At 46.9% G+C, this 19,503-nt stretch overlaps 1 protein-coding gene across 1 annotated transcript in view; it reads right to left on the bottom strand.

Annotated features, from left to right (window-relative positions):
• CSMD2 (CUB and Sushi multiple domains 2) overlaps positions 1 to 19,503 on the bottom strand; it is a 690,555-nt gene that overhangs the window by 177,792 nt on the left and 493,260 nt on the right. The window contains exons 22-25 of the mRNA XM_056846155.1: positions 17,633 to 17,802; positions 9,164 to 9,320; positions 6,851 to 7,042; positions 771 to 897 (exon numbers count right to left, since the gene is read on the bottom strand). Coding sequence (XP_056702133.1) covers positions 771 to 897; positions 6,851 to 7,042; positions 9,164 to 9,320; positions 17,633 to 17,802 — 646 coding nt within the window. The remainder of the gene's footprint in view (positions 1 to 770; positions 898 to 6,850; positions 7,043 to 9,163; positions 9,321 to 17,632; positions 17,803 to 19,503) is intronic.

Below are 19,503 nucleotides of genomic sequence, written 5' to 3'. Positions count from 1 at the left end.
CATGTAATCATGATATTAATGGTTTGTCATTTGTATAAACGTTCAAATAATAAAATGCCACTGAAAGGGACACCTAATTTTGTGAGTGTGTGTCCACTGAACGTACGTGGAGGCATAAGAGACAGACTAATCGGGACCACCAGCACAGAATGCTGGCAAAGCAAACAGATTCACATCTGGAAACAAAAAAAAGAGCATACTGATACGTCCCAAATAGGGGGATGGTGGTACCTGCAACACACAGTCATTTGCTGATTTCTAACTCTTACCTGGATGGCCCAGGATGGCCCAATCTCATCAGATCTTGGAAGCTAAGCAGGGTTGGCCCCGGTAAACATTTGGATGGGAGACCACCAAGGAATCCCAGGGTCGCTACGCAGAGGAAAAGGTAAAGGTCCCCTGTGAAAGAACCGGGTCATGTCCCGACGTTTACTAGGCAGACTTTGTTTACAGGGTGGTTTGCCAGTGCCTTCCCCAGTCATCTTCCCTTTACCCCCAGCAAGCTGGGTACTCATTTTACCAACCTCGGAAGGATGGAAGGCTTAGTCAACCTTGAGCCAGCTACCTGAACCCGACTTCCGTCAGGATCGAACTCAGGTCGTGAGCAGAGCTTGGACTGCAGTACTGCAGCTTATCACTCTCCGTCACAGGGCAGAGGAAGGCAATGGCAAACCACCTCTGTAAGTCTCTTGCCTTGAAATCAGCTGTGACTTGACGACACTTTACACACACACACACACACACACAGCTCTGGGGTCCCATGCAATTACCCTATTGTGCATCCAGCTTCCGCCTCAATTCTCCAAACACAGTTGAGGTTGTGATCGTATGGCGTTGGGTAGCCCGGAGACAAGATCCTTCCTGAAGACTCGCCTTTGATGGTGCCTCCACATTCGGCTGGAAGAAACAACAGAAACATTAAGTGTGTGGATTTGTGTGAGTCTAAACACCCAACAATTCCTCTGCTTCTCTCCCATTGGGGGCAGGGGGAAAGAATTCTCTTGGGTTTTCTAAAGTTGGGTTTCTTTAAAGTAATTTATGTTCCTCCGAATTATATGCATACAGTAGCTGAACAAGAGAGGGGTGAGAGTAAGTTGGTACAGTCCTGGGAAGAAAACGACTGAAGCGGAACCTCCAATCTACTGCTTTGAGCCTCTCACCTGAGAAACGGTCACCTCTGGGAAAGAGGCAGAAAGGGTAAGTAAAGTGAATTGTACAGTCCATTTTACAGCTTGGTGGTGGAAAGTGCTGCCAAGTCACAGCTGATTTACGGCGACCCTGTAGGGTTTTCTAGGCAAGAGATGTTCAGAGATGGTTTGCCATTGCCTGCCTCCGCATGGGCTGAGGGAGTTCTGAGAGAACTGTGACTGGCCCAAGGTCACCCAGCAGGCTTCATGTGGAGGAGTGGGGAATCAAATCTGGTTCTCTGGATTAGAGTCTGCTGCTTTTAACCACTACCCCATGCTGACTCTCGTTTTACAGCTTAACAAAATGTTATTACAATTCTAATGGAAGTATGAATTTAATCTTTTCTGTAGGTTCTTGGAACTCGATCCCTCAGGCTGTTTCTCATACCCGACGTTAACAGGGGGCTCAAGGGATGAGGGGTTACATTGAGTGTAAAAAGACACAAGGAGATGATTATAGAGATGGACATGCAGAGAAGCATTCCTGATGACTGCCTTGTAATAGGAATAGACTTTCCCATTATCCCTGGAAAAGCTGTGCAAAATCTGAGCCAGAGGGTTTTCTGGCAGCACTGCTCAACATGATTTTTTAAAAACCTTTTCCAGGGATAATGGGAAAGTATATCTCTATTACAAGGCAGCCGTCAGGAACAGGTTGTGGGTCCCAATGTTGCTTGAAGCCTTGCAAGTGCATCATCTCTGGCTCAGATTTTGCACAGCTTTTCAAGCAAAATTGGGACCCATAACCTGTTTTTGTTCAGCCTCTACAACCCATTCCAGTTGTAGCTCTTGGCCATCCATCCGGCACAGAATACAGTGTAGGACTATGCTATGGCAGAAGAGTCTCATATTCCTGCCCTGACCAGCCTCAGCTGTTCATTGTCTTGGCTACCCTTACATCTGTGGTCTTCAGCCTTTCCAGAGCTCAGGCCCATTTCTTTTGCTACTGGGGGAAGGGCCAGCCCCTCCCAGCAGGCAACAGATCAACCGGTTTCCCAAACCAAACTAGAAATCAAGGGGAATGTAGTCGCTCTAGTACTTGGTTGGGAGACTACCAAGGAAGTCCAAGTTCGTTAGCTGAGAAAGGCAACAGCAAACCACCTCTGTATGTCTCTTGCCTTGAAAACCGTATGAGGTTGCCATAAGTTGGCTGTGACTTTCCACCACCAATATTCTGATTTTGATGCTCCTTCCCACTCTAAGTAACCAAACCCATCTCTGAACCTTAAAGATCTCCATATCCACTTGGTTTGGCCACCACCAGAAGGTGTCTCTAACTGGTGGTAGCCAAACCAAGTGGGTATGGACTCTGGTGCCCCAAGAGTTTTGGTTTTTGAGCCACAACACAGCAGAAAGCTTGCTGATGCACCACCAACTTAAGCAGTTACCCAACGTCTATTCCTGTGAAAACACCTTGGAATGTGCAGTGTTAGAATGCCAAAGACAGGGGAACAGAACCTGAATATGGATGGGGGGGAGAAAGTGCACTGTAAATATCTTCCTCCTCCCCCCTTTTTTGCCATCAACTCACAGTTGACAGGGTTTTCAAGGCAAGAGATGTTCAGAGGTGGTTTGCCATTGCCTGCCTCCACATCACAACCTTGGTATTCCTTGGAGGTTTCCCATCCAATTACTAGCCAGGGTCAGGGCTGAAGGTGTGTGACTGGCTCAAGGTCACCCAGCAAGCTTCCATGGCATGAGTGGGGATTTCAACCTGGGTTTCCCAGATCTTAATCCAACCACAGTGGTGCTCTCTCTCTCTCTCTCTCTCTCGACACACACACACACGCACATACTTAGTGTTACAATGAAACATTTACAAAGTTGAATTACAATAAATATTGAATGAAAACAGTAACAAGGTTTGCTTTATTGAATAGAATGTATCTAAATGTTTATTTAAATGTTTATTTTTACATATAATTATTCAAATTCCACTTCAGCATGAATCCCTCTTGTCACGTGGAAGATATCCAATTGATAGTTTAATTCTCTCCAGGTTTGCTCAAGCATGCTTGTACCTACTGTTGCAACCACATCAGTGATCTTCTGTTGTGCTTCCTTTATTGTGTTTACCTTCCTTTGGTAGGCAGTGTCCTTGATATATCCCCCAAAAGGAAGTCTAGTAGGGTGATGACAGGAGAGCGCGGGATTGAACCTCTCCTACTGATCCAGTGACCTGGAACTGTTGCATTAAGGTAAACTCGAATTTCCCTTCCCCAATGTGGTGTAGCACCATCTCCCACAACATGAGGCTTCTCAGAGCCCCAGAACACACAACAAAATTGCTGTAATAAACTTTCTGAGTTGCTGTACCAAATGCAAAAAACTGTGTTACCCTATGTGACCCCATTTGGAAGCTGCACATATTCAAAGTTGTAAAGGTTTCTTAAGAAGATAGGTAGATTTGAGTCCAGTAGCACCTTAGAGAGCAGCAAGATTTTCAGCATGTAGGATTTCGAGAGTCAATACCCCCTTTGTCAGATATGAGCTGGAATAGAGATCTCTGAGTTCTTATATCCTAGTCAGAAAGTGGGAGGGGTGTTTCATAGAAGGAACTCAGGATGCAGAGGAACAATGCACAGTGTAATCAGCTAGATACAGAGCAGAGGGGAAATTATTGGGAACAAAAAATTAGCATCTGTGGTGAGATAACAATCCTGTGTCACTATTCATTGTTCTGAAACTGTGAATTAACTCCAGTTTGGCAATCTTGTGTTGTAATCTCTCCTTGAAACGTCTCTGTTTCAAGACTGCTACTCTTAGGTCAGCAATGGAATGACATGGAATATTGAGAGCCAGCATGGTGTAGTGGTTTGGAGCAGGTGGTCTCTTATCTCGAGAACTGGGTTTGATTCCCCACTCCTCCACATGAGCGGCGGTCACTAAACTGGTGAACCGGGTTGGTTTATCCACTCCTACACATGGAGCCAACTGGGTGGCCTTCTGCTAGTCACAGCTCTCTTCTTAGAGCTCTCTCAGCCCCACCTACCTCACAAGGTGTTTGTTGTGGGGAGGGGAAGGTTGATTCTTCCTTAAATGGTAGAGAAAGTCGGCATATAAAAACCAACTCTTCTTCTTCTTCGTTCTCCCACAGGATTTTGAGTATTGTGGTTTTTAATGTCAGATTTATGTCTGTTTATTCTTATCTTGAGTACCCAAGATTGGGTGGGAAGAAAGACATACATAAATAATGAAAATATATAATTTATTAGAAGTACTATGTAAAGATTACAATTATTTAAAAACGTTAAAATAGCACAATGGCATTTGTGTTATTTTAATGTTTTAAAGTCACTAGAAAAGACAGTCATGCTAGGAAAAGTTGTGGGCAGCAGGAAAAGAGGAAGACCCAACAATAGATGGACTGACTGACTTTACATAGGGCTTGTAATAAATTATAATATTTTCATTATTTATTTATTTATTTATTTCTTCCAACCCAACCTTGGGTACCCAACCAACTTCTGTTTTCTAGGTTGGGTTATATTCCCCTCGTTTTTCTTCATTTATTCTTATGTCCATTTATTCTTTTTCGTAGGGACTGACCTGTTTGCCCAACACAGAGAGTGGAAGGGCATTGCATAGCGTTTGCATCCTGATTTGTTGCTGGCCCTTCTCCCAGAGACCGTATCCGTGATGATAAGGGCATTATTGTGGGTGAAAAGTTGTTTAAGGCTAGGAAGCTGACTGCGGGCAAGAAAAGGTTTGAGAGACAAACATCGAAGTCCAGCATAGGTTGTTAATGATGGGTTGAACCAGTTTGAGCTGACAGCTGTATGTGACCACTGGTAGTGTTCTGTTGTTGTTTCGCTAGTTCTGCTGTTGTTTCGCTTGTTCTGTTGTTGTTTCACTTGTTCAGTTGTTGTTTCACTTGTTGCTGTTTCACTTAAGTTTATATATATATATATATATATATTCTATTTCTTTCTTATTCCCCCTCCTGGTCAAAATTCTGCACACTTAGCTGGAAACCAAAGGACGGATTATCTCGTGTGGGCAATTGTAGCCAAACACTTAAAGCAAGCACAAGGAAAAGAGGGCTTGATTTGTATCTTCCCTGCGTACTAAAAAAGACAGACAACCCATGCTCCTATTGATTGTCTAGTTAACCGGAAGGTTATTGTAAAAGAGCAGCGGAGGAACCTTAAATGGAAACAATAGCAATTAAAATTACTATTGCGGTTAAAACTGGGCTGGGGGGAGCACGAGTAAGTAAATCTTCTGGAACGGTCCTGCTCTGTTGATTGATTCCCCCTTCTGGAGCCAGAGGTCCCATCTGACTGCGCTTGGCTCACATGTTGCAGCCTTCAGAATCAGCACCAGAGTGGGGTGGGGGGTGGGGAAGTGTCTCTGTGCAGATGAACACATGAAGCTGCCTCATACTGAATCAGACCATCAAGGTCCATCAAAGTCAGTTTTATCCACTCAGACTGGCAGCGGCTCTCCAGGGTCTCAGGCAGAGGTCTTTCACATCACCTGCCTGCCTAGTCCCTTTAACTGGAGATGCCGGGGATTGAACCTGGGACCTTCTGCATGGCAAGCAGAGGCTCTACCACTGAGCAGAGCCCCTCCCAGATGGCGTTTTCTGCTGGGGAAGCTGGAGTCAGAAGTGCAACCAGAAAATCCTGTTATGCTAAAATGGCAAGATAGCAAGCTAATCTTGAACATGCATGCAGCCAAGGTAGCAAGCCAATCCCAAAGATTCATGCTGCCAGCATAGCAGAAGCCTCATGTTCCCAGCCAACCAATGACCAGTGTCTCTTTGGTATCTGAAGAAAAACCGGAGGCTTAGGCACGCTCACACATTCTGAGAGTGCTTCACTAGGATATGCCCAGGTCTCACTCAAGGGGTTTCCTGGTTCAAGACTCAGGCTCCCCGACAAAAAAAAATGCGATGTGCCCCTTAATGTAGAACAACTCCCTCCTCGAAGTTACACAAAAAATGTTTTTATGATTGGATGTGTCTGTAACTAGTATACAAATGTAAGACAACCCCTTCTTCTTTCTTTTTCTTTTTGATGGCATACTTGGGAAAAAGTAGTCTTGCATTTGCACGTGAACACTTGAAGCTGCCTTATACTGAATCAGACCCTTGGTCCATCAAAGTCAGTACTGTCTACTCAGACTGGCCGCAGCTCTCCAGGGTCTCAGGTAGAGGTCTTTCTCATCACCTACTTGGTGGTGGTGGTGGTGTGGCTCTAAACCCCGGTGTTAACTGATTGAACAAATTAACACGCTCATTTGCCTTATACTGAATCAGACCCTTGGTCCATCAAAGTCAGTATTGTCTACTCAGACTGGCAGCGGCTCTCCAGGGTCTCAGGCTGAAGTCTTTCACATCACTTACTTGCCTAGTCCCTTGAACTGGAGATGCCGGGAATTGAACCTGGGACCTTCTGCATGCCAAGCAGATGCTCTACCACTGAGTAAATATAGTAGCTACTGATTTGATATCAAGGAAAACTAACATGAAAATTAGTCGCAAAGTTCCCGACATCCAGGACCTGTTATCTCTAGGACCACCTTGTCCTTCACAGAGGACAAGCTTGCTTGTCTAAATCAACTGGTCCACCAATTGAATTCTGCATGGGATCCTTCTCGGACCATGCTAGAAGTTAATAACACAGCGGGGCAACCAGGCAAAAGGGGAGGAGTCATACCTACGCAGATGGGTAGCGGCTGATCCCAGGCACGGCGTTCCCCGGTCAAGCAGACCAGCGCACGGCTCCCTCGTAGCGTGTAGCCAAGGTCACAGTTGAAAGAGACTGAACTCCCTGCAAAATGGCCCTCGTCACGGACTTTGTACCCAAACTGGGGGACGCCAGGATCCTCACACTTGATCAGCTCGAAACCTAAAAGGAAAGCAGAAGCAAAGGGGGAAGTTGTAATATCCGAGGTTCAACCTAATATTTGCCACGGTGCCCGCCAAGTTCCTAGGTGGGATTCCAACAAGCTCAAGTTCACCACTGTTATATTTTGTTTGTGTTTTTTAAATTATTTTTTCTGGTTGGGAGTTGCAATTCAAAACATTTTTTATGTTGTTGTCCTTAAAATGCTTTTTAATGTGGCAATTGTGTTTTGGGGGGGATTTTCTCTCACAGTAAGCACTACAAGTAAGCCAATTACAAAGCAGCATTTAAAGGGGCGGGGCCTTGATTTGAGCTTGGAGACTGCTGGTGCATAGATTCCTAACAGGAAAGTGTGGGTCCAGCTAGCAACGAACCTCAGGTAAAACTCCCATGCATAAACGACCTCAGTATGGCATACTGACTCACATTCTGAATTTTTCTTTTTAAAATATTTATTTATTGAAAGTCTACTGGGCAGGGAAGGAGGTATATGAAAGATTTTGTGGGATCATTTTTTTTTTAAAGGAAAAGGAAGTCTTAAGAAATTGATCAGTTAAACTATACGTAAGAACAATAACTAGATTTTTGGTCAGTGTGAAAAATGGAACAAAAAGATACAGCAGTAAATGTAGCTAACTGCAGAAGAATAAATGCACTGATCATTTTTCAATGAAGCAATTAACAAACGGTAGATTCACATGAACTGAGGGAAATGAATGAAAGGAAATCCACTTAATAGTTGAAAAGCGGCTTGAATACTCTCTTCCTTAGTTCTCAAGAAGAAAAGAAATTGAGATCAAGCATTGTTTAAAAGAAAGAAAGAAAAAGAAAAAGACTTGGCGAGTTAGTCTGTGCATTTTGGCTCCAACCATTCTTTCCGCATGGAAGCTGTAAGTGACTTCCGCTTACTATTCAGCCATTCCACCATTGTTGCAAATAGGCTAAGGAGAAGTTCCTTGAGGCACTAGGGATATGGCCATACATCACAAACTCACCATAACTTCAGGTGGCTGTGTGGGCCTGCAGTAGACACCAGACAAAGGGAGCTTTAACTCTTTAAAGCTTATACTATGGAAATCTTGTTGGTCTTTAAGGTACTTGAATCTTACACTGTAACTTGGTTCACAAAGTGAATGAAACTAAAATGCTTCTGTTCCCTCTCCTCATCCCTTCACATGTTGCACTGAGATTGAAGACTTCCTTGTTTAGTGATTCCCAAAGCTGAGACAGCTTCCAGGTACCATGTGGGCCCAAAGGAAAATGCTGAAACTACAAGTCTCGTCGTAACACCTTTTATTATTGTCCTGGGATGGCGGAGCATCAATCCGCTGCCCGGGAGTCACTACCACCACCCCTACTCACCTGGGCAGGTGGCGCGCCGGTTCACAGCTCCCCCAGGAGCAACGAGAACCCTGGGGGAAGGACAGCGGCAGAAGAAGAAAGGCGGAGTGGACGCCCTTGCCACAGCTGCCCATGCCACCATCACCCTCCAGCCAGGGGCATATAAGCTGGTGGGTTCCGAGGTCGAGTTGCCTGCCAGCGGTTGTGAGGGACTGACAAGCAACCCTGGCGGCTACAGAGGGGGAAGGCAATTCTGACTCCCCCTCTGACTAGTCTGAGGCCAAGGAGGCCCCGCTCAGCCAAACTGGCAGGGGAAAAAGGGGCTTGGAGACAAAGTAGGGTTGCCAGGTCCCTCTTCACTACCGGCGGGAGGTTTTTGGGGCGGAGCCTGAGGAGGGCGGGGTTTGGGGAGGGACTTCCATGCCATAGAGTCCAATTGCCAAAGCGGCCATTTTCTCCAGGTGAACTGATCTCTATTGACTGGAGATCAGCTGTAATAGCAGGGAATCTCCAGCTAGTACCTGGAGGTTGGCAACCTTAAGACAAAGGTGAGTAGGGTGCGGCCTCAGTTATTCTCCAGAAGAGAACTCAACCCTTCTTTTGTGTCATTTTGATTTGCCTTAAAAAAAAAAAAAAAGGCATCGCACAGCTTTCATTTTGAGATTAGTGAATCTTGGAGCACAACTCCATGCAGGAGGAAAAAGGGGGGGAAGGAAGAGGGAGGTTGCAAGAACAGCCCGGCTCTTCTACTCGTGTCTGAACAAAGCCAGTCTTGGAACTTACTAGAAAACTGCAGTTCGAAGCCTTGACTGGTGCTGTTGCCATCCGAGATGAATTCGAGCCACATGGTGCTGGAAGTGCTGTTGATGCTGAGGCCCAACAGCTCCCCGCGGGTGAAGGAGCCCAGCAAGCGGGCAGAGTTGTTGTTGCCATCGTAGATCTGGAAAAGAGGGAAGAAATGTATGTGTGGATGCCCCCCTCTTCTTGCCTTAGGCCAAGAAGGTCCTTCCAAGGTACCTCCTTCTGGCCAATGGGAACAGATGAGTTTTGTCTCTTTCTGTGTCTTCCTTGCTTATGCTACTGATGGTCCTTATATAGGGGTTGCCAACCTCCAGGGACTAGCTGGAGATCTCCTGCTATTACAACCGATCTCCAGCTGACAGAGATCAGTTCCCCTGGAGAAAATGGCCGCTTTGGCAATTGGACTCTATGGCCTTGAATCCCCTCCCCTCCCCAAACCCCACCCTCCTCAGGCTCCGCCCCAAAAGCCTGCCGCCGGTGGCAAAGAGGGACCTGGCAACCCTACCCTTATACATACACTGTCAGAGAGGCTGGACTGTTTCCCCCAAGTAATTAATAATAATTATGTGCTGCCAAGTGGCAACTCCCTTATGGCAACCTCCGGACCATGGGGCTTTCAAGGCAAAAGAGGAGCAGAGGTGGTTTGCCAGGGCCTTCCTCTGCACAGTAACCCTGGACTTCCTTGGTGGTCTCCCATCGAAATACTAACCATGGCAGACCCTGCTTAGCTTCCATGCTCTGATGAGACCAAGCTAGTCAGGGGTATCTCCAAACACAGCTTTGCTTTTTCCCCACAGGAGTTGTCTGCTGGTCCCTTGGCCCTGTCACAGCTGACGGCCCCAATGGGCTCCACTCACCACGTTAAACGGTCAAGCAGCCCATTGGTGTCTAGGTCTATTCAGATAGGAACAGCCTTGATTCTCATTGGCTGGCTTGTCACTGGGATCAAGGAACAAACTTACCACCTTTACTTTCACCCATAGGTGAATGCTTGTCCATTTGCTCCTGTGGAAATAGTTATGCAAGGCATTTGGGAACAACAGGGCAATTGCTGGCCTTAGGATTGCCAGGTACCCCCTGGCAACCAGTGGGTGGTGAGGGGGAACTTACTAGTGTAGTGCCCAAATATATAAGAGATAGTATAAAACAATACTATATGCACACATATATAAAAATGTAGATGTTTGGGAAAGTTGGCATCCACAACTATAAGATGCCAACAGCTTACACTTGCTTGCCTGGTACGGCAATGCTCTCCCCTGAAGTCATCTATCTTGGCTATGTCCTGCGTGAAGGCACCCGCCGCCTCCACACATCCCGTGTCCAGGCTGTCCTCAATCTGCCCGAGCCCCAGAATGTGAAAGAAGTCAGATCTTTCTTGGGTGTAGTAGGCTATGCACACTTATAGATCCCCAACTTCTCAGTCTTGGCACAGCCCCTCTATAATCTCATAAAACTTGACCAAGCATGGGAATGGACACAAGTTCACCATGAAGCTTGGGATTCTCTTCGCTCAGCTCTTCTTCGAGCCATTGCAATGGCTCTCCCTGATCCTCAAAGACCATTTCTCCTGTTTGTTACTGAAAGTGCAGGATGTGGGACTTCTTGCCCAATGCCTCGCGTCCATCCCTCTCCCAGTCGCATCCCTCTCCAAGCGTCTTGATCCGGTTGCCCAAGGTTGGCCCGTGTGTGTGCGTGCAGTAACTGCGACTGCCCTTTTGGTCGAAGAGGCTCAGAAAATCACCTTGGGTGGGTCTTTAGAAGTCCATTGCCCCCACTCAGTGCGAACCCTCCTGGATCAAAAAGCCCCACTTTGGGCTACATCTAACCGTGTCACCAAATACATGGCTCTTCTTCTTGAACAAGAAGGTGTTTCCTTTACCCGCTCTGAGCGCTTGAACCCAGCCACCCTCTTTCCAGTGCCTTCGATCCGACCGCTCCTGTTCCTGAACCCCCCCATGATTGCATGGACATTTTACAGGCTACTTGGGGAGGGGCGCCAAGAACTCCACTGTGACCCTCTCCCACACAGCGACCTTGTCTTATGGACTGATGGCTCCTCCTTCGTCTTAAACGGGACACGCCACACTGGCTTTGCAATTGTAGATGCTTCCTTTCAACCACTTTTCCTGTCTGCCCTGCCCCCGCAATGTTCAGCCCAAGCTGCTGAATTGCTTGCCCTCATTCAAGCTTGCCGGCTAGCGCAGGAAAAGTCAGTAACCATCTATCTGGACAGTCGGTATGCCTTCCTAGCAGCCCATTCCCACGCCGCCCTTTGGCGCGAGAGAGGCTTCCATGGCTCTGATGGAAAGCCCCTGAAAATGAAGTCCCTGCTTGAGGAACTTATGGATGTCCTTTGGCGGCCCTCCTCCCTTGTTGTCATACACTGCCCTGGCCACCAGGCTGACAGCTCTGAAGTGTCCCAGGGGAATCTTGCTGCTGATTATTGGCCTTTCTCCCCCCTCCTGACCCTCTCTGCCCGCTCATTTTTGTCGACCCGTGCGAAGACCACCCGATCCTATACAGCAGTCAGGATGCATTAGAAAAGGGTGGGGGAAGATGGGTGAAGGGATGGTGGGCTGTGGGAGATCGCGTCCAGCTACCATCTGAAGGTCTCTTTACCGTTGTTCAGAGAGCACACAAGGCAAGTCACATGGGAATAAAAGCCCTGACAGCCTGGCTTCAATCCCGCTGCTGCAACCAAGGATTCCGAGCCATGGCACAGCGAGTGGTTGCCAACTGCCCAAAATGTTTGCGAACTAATCCAAAACCTCCCATTCCCCGGGGACCCCCAACAAGGCTCAGAACAGCTAAGTACCCAGGAGAAGCCTGGCAAGTCGATTTTGCAGAGATGCCCCAGCGTGGCAGAAAGAAACATCTCTTAGTGTTTGTAGATCTTTTCTCTGGATGGCCGGAAGCGATCCCCATCACCAGTCAACAAGCGAAGGAAGTTGTTGCCGCCCTGGTGGACGTTATTGTGCCTAGTCTCCCTAGGGGGTTAGAAAGCAACAATGGCTGCCATTTTCTATCAGCTGTCACGCAAGCGGTCAGCTCCTTTTTGGGCATTAAATGGTCTTTACACTGTGGCTATCGCCCGCACGCATCGGGCAAGGTTATGAATCGTATGAATCATACTCTGAAAACGCACATTTCTTGCCTTTGCCATGAAACTTCTCTCCCCTGGACTAAGGTCCTGTCTCTTGCCCTGACATGCACTCGGAGTGCCCCAGGGTCCACACTAGGGTTATCCCCTTTCGAAATCCTATATGGCAGACCCTTCGCCGCTTCTGTGTGTCAAGAGACATATGAGGGGGAATGTAATTTGACTTTATATCTGCAAAAGCTGTCCCAGGTTTTGTCTTCTATTCATAAACAGGTTTCTGATGCCCTCCCTCTGCAACCTGATCGCCCCCCGTGTGCAGCTGTTGGATCGTGGGTGCTGATCAAAGAACTTTGCCCGACTCCAGAGCAGCCCAGGTGGTCAACCCCGAAACAGGTCCTCCTGACTACCTCGACGGCGGTTAAGGTGGAAAGGATCAAGTCTTGGATTAATTGTTCCCGGGTGAAATCTGTTCCTGATCCTGACAGCAACTGGCAAGCTGAACAGCTCAGTCCCCTACGTCTGAAGATTGGCCGGAGGCTCCAGGACTCTCTCAAATGAACTGGATTTATGAACTGGTGGGATTTTTGATTGGATGTTCTTTAGTTTTAATTTTTTTTTGTTTTCAGAAAAAGCGCCCGTGTGGTGTCTGTTCTTTTACTGGTCAGTGTTCTGAATGCGCTATAACTCACCATGAGAATTTTGAATGCCCTGGGAGGTCCACTATCTCCCCAACTTATAATTCCTTAAAGCCTCCAGGCACTGTCTTTTGCCTGTATCCATAGCATACCTTCAACCTGTCATCAGTGCCATGAGTTTATAAAGCAAGGTGGCTATTCATATAAAGCTTTTCGTTTTTTCCCCAGGGTTAACACTACTTGCCTCCAAGCCCCCATTAAAACTTGTACGGAGGTGGGAAAAAATTATATACTGGCTCCAAACCTTGGCCATTCTACTGGGCGGTGGGGTGGAGTTTCTTGCCCCCGGACTGCTTGGGTCTGTGCCTCCCAAATAATTCAGCAAGACGCAAAAGGTAATAAGGCAAACCTTCCTCTCCTGACCCCTAAAGCTTTTGCAAAAGTCTTGCTGCCCCCTCCCCATCCTGAAGTCATTCCCACTCCAAAGGGTCCACTGGTTTATCCCTCTTTATATCGGGAGCTCGAAAAGGCAGTCCGCCTCCCTGACCCTGCCCGGAATTTGTGTGTTGACTTGGGAGAAAGAATTGCCTCAGTTTTAAATGTGACTAATTGCTGGGTCTGTGTGTGGGGGGGATGCTTATGAGCGAAGAGTGGCCATGGGACACTACTGAAGTTTCCTCAGCTTCCCTGGCCGAATGGAATCACTCCCTCTCCTTTCACCCCGCAGCCAGACCCCAGCTTTGGATGCTGCGTGCTTCTGTCATTGGAAGTGTGTGTGTGTCCCGACGTAAATCTGTTAAGTTCACTCATCCTATGGGAGACACTCTTTGTACTTCTACCCTCATAGCAAATGACAGCCACTCTTCCTAGTGGCCCCAAAAGCCAAAGATCTTTTTCTCAGCAACGAAGAGTGGTGAAAAATGTTTTCCTGTTAACAATTCTCGGGTGTTTAATTGTTTAGGGAGCAACCCTTTTCAGGCATTCTCCTTTCTATGGCCGCTTTGGGGATGGCCCTTCAATCTCTCCCTCTCCTGGGTTGCCCCTGATGGCTTCTTTTGGTTGTGTGGCAACTCTGCCTATTCCCAACTACAACAAGATTGGGCTGGCACCTGTGCGTTTGGCACTATCAGCCCTCGTTTCTTTTTATTGCCCCCTACTGATGGAAATTCACTGGGAATCCCTGTATATGATGATCTCAAACGGGACAAAAGGTCTATTAACATAGGTGGGTCTCCGTGGGGTGATGAATGGCCCCCTCAGAGTATTATTGAATATTATGACCCCGCCTCCTGGGCAAATGATGGCACGTACGGCTACAGGGCCCCTATCTATATGCTCAACCGTATTATTCGTCTTCAAGCCGTTCTAGAAATTATCACCAACCAGACCGCTATTGCCCTTGAGTTGCTCGCTCATCAGCAAACTCAAATGCAAGCCACTATTTATCGGAATCACCTTTCCTTGGATTATTTGCTGGCAGAAGAAGGAGGCGTCTGTGGTAAATTTAATTTCACAAACTGCTGCCTCCAAATAGATGACAGCGGGGAAGCAATCCTTAACATTGCTTCAAATATCCACAAAGTCGCTCATGTCCCTGTCCAATCCTGGAAAAGTGCCTGGGACTCATCCTGGTGGGAAAATCTCTTGGGAGGGGCTTGGTGGAAGAAAATGTTATTCTTCCTCGCTTGTGCCTTTGCTGGGATAATCTTCTTGCCCTGCTGTATCCCTTGTTTAATGCAACTCATTCACTCTGCTCTTGAAGGGTCACACATGATTGCCATGCCCATTAATAAGCCCTCTCCCGGGATGGCAGGAAAAGTAGGGTTATTCAACAAAGAACTCATTCAACTTTTAGACACATGAACTCATTTTTATTTTTGCTATTACTTTGAAAGAATTCAAAGGTAAAAGAAAAAGGGGGAAATGTAGTGCCCAAATATATAAGGGCTAGTATAAAACTATACTATATGCACACATATATACACATGTAGATGTTTGGGAACGTTGGCATCTACAACTATAAGATGCCAACAGCTTACACTTGCTTGCCTGGTACAGCCTCTCACACTAATAAGAGGGCGTGCTTGATTTAGAGCACCTGCAGGATCCGTTATCTATCCTTAGGAATTTAGTTTCAGTTCCTGGTTAGAGATCAGACACTCCTGTGTTACGCCTTCAGACTACGCTAATAGGCTATGCTAATTAACGAGTAGTAGAGACCTAATGTGTATTGGTTCTTTTGTAATACGAAATATTTCCTTGTAAGGCAAGTGCCTTCCCCTGATCCTAAGGTATAAAGGATCAATCCTTTGCTTTGTTCTCTTGTGGGTTACCCTGCGTTTTGACTTGTGGGCAGCCCACCCAGCTCTGCTTATTTGGCTAAATAAAAGATCTGTTACTCTTAACCTCCTCCTTGTTATCTTTTATTGAATGCTATAAGATAACGGGGTACTTCACTAGGAGCAAACAGAGGCCTAGGCTGCCATCAGGGGTAATGCAGTGATGTCACTTCTGCTGCACACAGGAAGTGACATTATCACATTGCCAGTGATGTGGGGACACTCTGGTATTTGGGCAAAAACTCTATGATAGAAGTCGTTTTTACCATAGAATTTTGCCCAAATATCAGAACGTCACTGCACTGCAATGACGTCACTTCTGGAGTACACTGGAAGTGATGTTGCTATGTTGTTGTCAAAGCAGGCCTAGGCCTCCTTTTGCAGCTCGTAAGTCCCCTGCAGGCCAACTGACTGGTGCCAGGGTTAGAGGCCCCACAGCAGGGGATCCCCTGACCCCAGTGAGGGCCTGGCAAGCCTAGCTGGCCTATCCCTACTGACCAGTTATCTACCCTATTGTTATAGGGTAGATTGTTATCTACCCTATTAGCCACCAAAATATTTTTGAACAATGAACTAAAATGTCAATTTCTTTTGAATGATTTGACTCCTGAAATAACACTTCTTGTAGAAGTGCTTAAGATTAAAACTGCTGTTAATTAGTATATTTTGTAATACCATAACTCATATCAAACTTTACTAAATTCTTCCAATTTGTAGGGTGCTCTATCTGTATTTTGTTTAGAATTATGTTAAAAGCTTTGTAATTATGCCAATAAAGGTTTGTGTATGTGTATGTATGTGACCAATGTATGCGTAGTAGGGTTGCCAACTGCCAAGTAGTAGCAGGAGATCTCCTGCTAATTCAACTGATCTCCAGCCAATAGAGATCAGTTCACCTGGAGAAAAACGGCCACTTTGGCAATTGAACTCTATGGCATTGAAGACCCTCCCCTCCCCAAACCCCGCCCTCTTCAGGCTCCGCCCCCAAAATCTCCCACCGGTTGCGAAGAGGGACCTGGGAACCCTAATGCTTAGGCATATCTTGGTGTGCAGAATGAAACAGGGGTCTTTGCAATTTTCAAGCCCTCTCTTTACAACCCTACCCCTCCCACTGAAATTACAGACATTTTGCTAGTCACATTGGTATCCCCAGGTGAGGATCTTGCTCCGACCATACTCCTGCAGGGGGCTTGCTTATCATTTTTGATGACAGAGAATTCTGTGTTACTCAAAAGCTTATCACGTCCATAAAATTCCAAACAAAACAAAAAGCCAAAACAAAACGGATGAATGTTGACTGGAGTGGTCCTGCAGTCCCCAGATATTGCTATGGGGATCTTCACATTAGGTTAGATCCCTGGTTTTTCATCTGATGGATTGTAATTCGCAACTGCGTTGTCCCTGACTTACGGTGGGTTGTTATCACTGGCACAGCCTCTTGTCCCCCTAAATATTTATTTTAAAAGGCCCAGAAAGGCGGGGGGAAGACACTGATTAGGAGAAAGATGGGCAGATTCAGTATAATTTTTTTAAAAAAATTCTGGAATCCCATGTTCCAAGTTGTGGCTACAGGTATTCCCCCTACAGTAGAATGGCCCAGGATGGTCTCCAAGAAGAGAAGAAACGGCTCTAGAGACCAACACCATTTGTGACACAGAAACTAAATCAACAGCCATGAACATTAAATCATGCCTGAAAAAGTGGGAATGCTGTCCTAAAAGGTGGCTACTCTGATATGTCTTATATCCTATTATTATGCTCAGCAAAGTCGGGAGCTTTCCTCCAGCCTAAGGAACCTTCCTTCTGACTAGAAGAGCCACTGAAGCTGGAAGAGGGAGGCCGTTGGGTGGTGGAAAGTGCCATCAAGTCGCAGCTGACCTAGGGCTACCCTGTAGGGTTTTCAAGGCAAGAGATGAGCAGAGGAGGTTTGTCATTGCCTGCCTCCTGGACCCAGCGGCCTCCCATCCAAATACTGACCAGGGCCGACCCAGCTTAGCTTCCGAGACCGGACAAGACCTGCCCAGGTTAGGGCAGGAGGCTCTTTAGGGCAGAGGAAATATTCAAACTCTGCTGAGCGGGATAGTAGGATGCAAGCCACTATTCCCCCCCCCCAACTATTTAATTAAATCAATATGTATCTATAGAGATGCTTTGTGAGAGTGTTTCCTTTGGCACTGTTTTAAGAATATCTGCACCACCAGCACTGAGCAAATCTATTTGCAACCAATGAACCTCACCCTGACTGTGACTTTCCACTTGGTGAGGCTGCAAACTCCACTTGGGATTAAACAAATTGGATTTGAGATGATTTTTCCATCAGGCTGTTAGTTTAACCTGTCTGTAAATCTCTCACCAGATGAGCAGTTATTATTACCTTGAGGATGTCCTTGGCCTCCAGGTTGAAAGAGCGGGCTTTCAGCTGGATTCCTTTTCCTGGCTGCGTCTGGATGGAGTAGATACATTCATGGTTGTTGTTGTAGTTGAGGGGGTAGTTTGGGGACAACAGGACACCTTGAGTGCCAGTTACGGAAGAGCCACATTCCGCTACGGAGAGAAACAGAGCAGTTGGATTTTAACATCTACAGGATGCGCACTTGGTACATAGCATGTGCACTTGGTACAGCGTACAGCATGAGCACACATCTTGGTTTTATCCTGTAATCTGTGTTTGGATATGAAGAAACATTGGACAGATGTGCACGTGCGTACATACACACAGAGTCTTGAATCCGCATGAACACATGAAGCTGCCTTCTACTGAATCAGACCCTTGGTCCATCAAAGTCAGTATTGTCTACTCAGACCGGCAGCGGCTCTCCAGGGTCTCAGGCAGAGGCCTTTCACATCACCTACTCGCCTAGTCCCTTCAACTGGAGATGCCGGGGATTGAACCTGGGACCTTCTGCATGCCAAGCAGATGCTCTACCACTGAGCCATAGCCCCTCCCCAACATGCAGTGTGTGCCAAAATTCAATGAATTGTAGAAAAGCAGCACGGCAGGATGATTAGGACTCTGAGGTGCTCCAAGAATTCCAACACTTCCACTGGCTACAGTCAACACAAGAACACAAGTAGAGGGTGCTGTATCAGACCAGTGGTCCACCTAATCCAGCATCGTGTCTCTCACAGCAACCAACCATTTTGTGGTGGAGGGCCAACCAACAGGACATACAGGCCAAGGCCTTCCCCAGTGCTGCCTTCCAGCACTGGTATTCAGTGCACATGAACACATAAAGAGCTGCCTTATACTGAATCAGGCCCTCGGTCCATCAAAGTCAGTATTGTCTACTCAGACCAGCAGCGTCTCTCCAGGGTCTCAGGCAGAGGTCTTTCACATCACCTACTTGCCTAGTCCCTTTAGCTGGAGATGCCAGGGATTGAACCTGGGACTCTCTGCATGCCAAGCTGATGCTCTACCACTCAGCCACGGCCCCTCCGGTGGTTTGCTACTGCTGACTATGGAGGGTCCCTTTGTCTCTTTTTAAAGCCAGCTATGCTAGTGACCATCACTATGCCCACTGGCAGTGAATTCCAAAGTTTAATTACTTATTGAGTGAAGCAGAATTTCTTTTTGTCTGTCCTGAACATTGGCTGCCCCCAAGAAACCTATAGTCAGTCCAAGACCTTGTCGTCTGATCCATTTGTGACCCAGATTATTGTTTGGGGTCATCACTTGGACTGAAATATCCATCCAGTAGGGTTGCCAACCTCCAGGTACTAGTTGGAGATCTCCTGCTATTACAACTGCTCTCCAGCCATTTCCCAGCCCTGAGCTGGCAACCCTACCATCCAGTCATGTGCCCTTGCTCTATGGCAAAAGGTGGGGTAACTGGCCCTTAAAGTAGCCCCAGCCTTCCAGACCTCAGGGTCAAATTAAAGAAATTTATCCCAAGGAAAAGGTCCTTTTCAGAGCTGCTCATCTTCTAGGAGGGCTTATTGCCAATATCAGTTTTTGTCTCTCAAAATGAAACAGAGAAGGCAGGAAAGTGAACACATGACGCTTCCGTATACTGAATTCGGCTGTTCGGCATCCAGAAAATGCAGGGGAAATGTGGGGAGAAAGCAAAGTGACTTCTAAAGGTCAGGAAGAAGAAGAGTTGGTTTTTATATGCCGACTTTCTCTACCACTTAAGGGAGACTCAAACCGGCTTACAATCACCTTCTCTTCCCTTCCCCACAACAGACTCCCTGTGAGGTGGGTGAGGCTGAGAGAGTGTGACTGCCCCAAGGTCACCCAGCTGGCTT

The sequence above is a fragment of the Euleptes europaea genome, chromosome 3 (assembly GCF_029931775.1).
Source record: "Euleptes europaea isolate rEulEur1 chromosome 3, rEulEur1.hap1, whole genome shotgun sequence".
Classification (NCBI taxonomy): Eukaryota; Metazoa; Chordata; class Lepidosauria; order Squamata; family Sphaerodactylidae; genus Euleptes; species Euleptes europaea.
The sequence above is the reverse complement of the archived record's forward strand: the minus strand, read 5'-3'. Positions and strand labels throughout refer to the sequence as shown.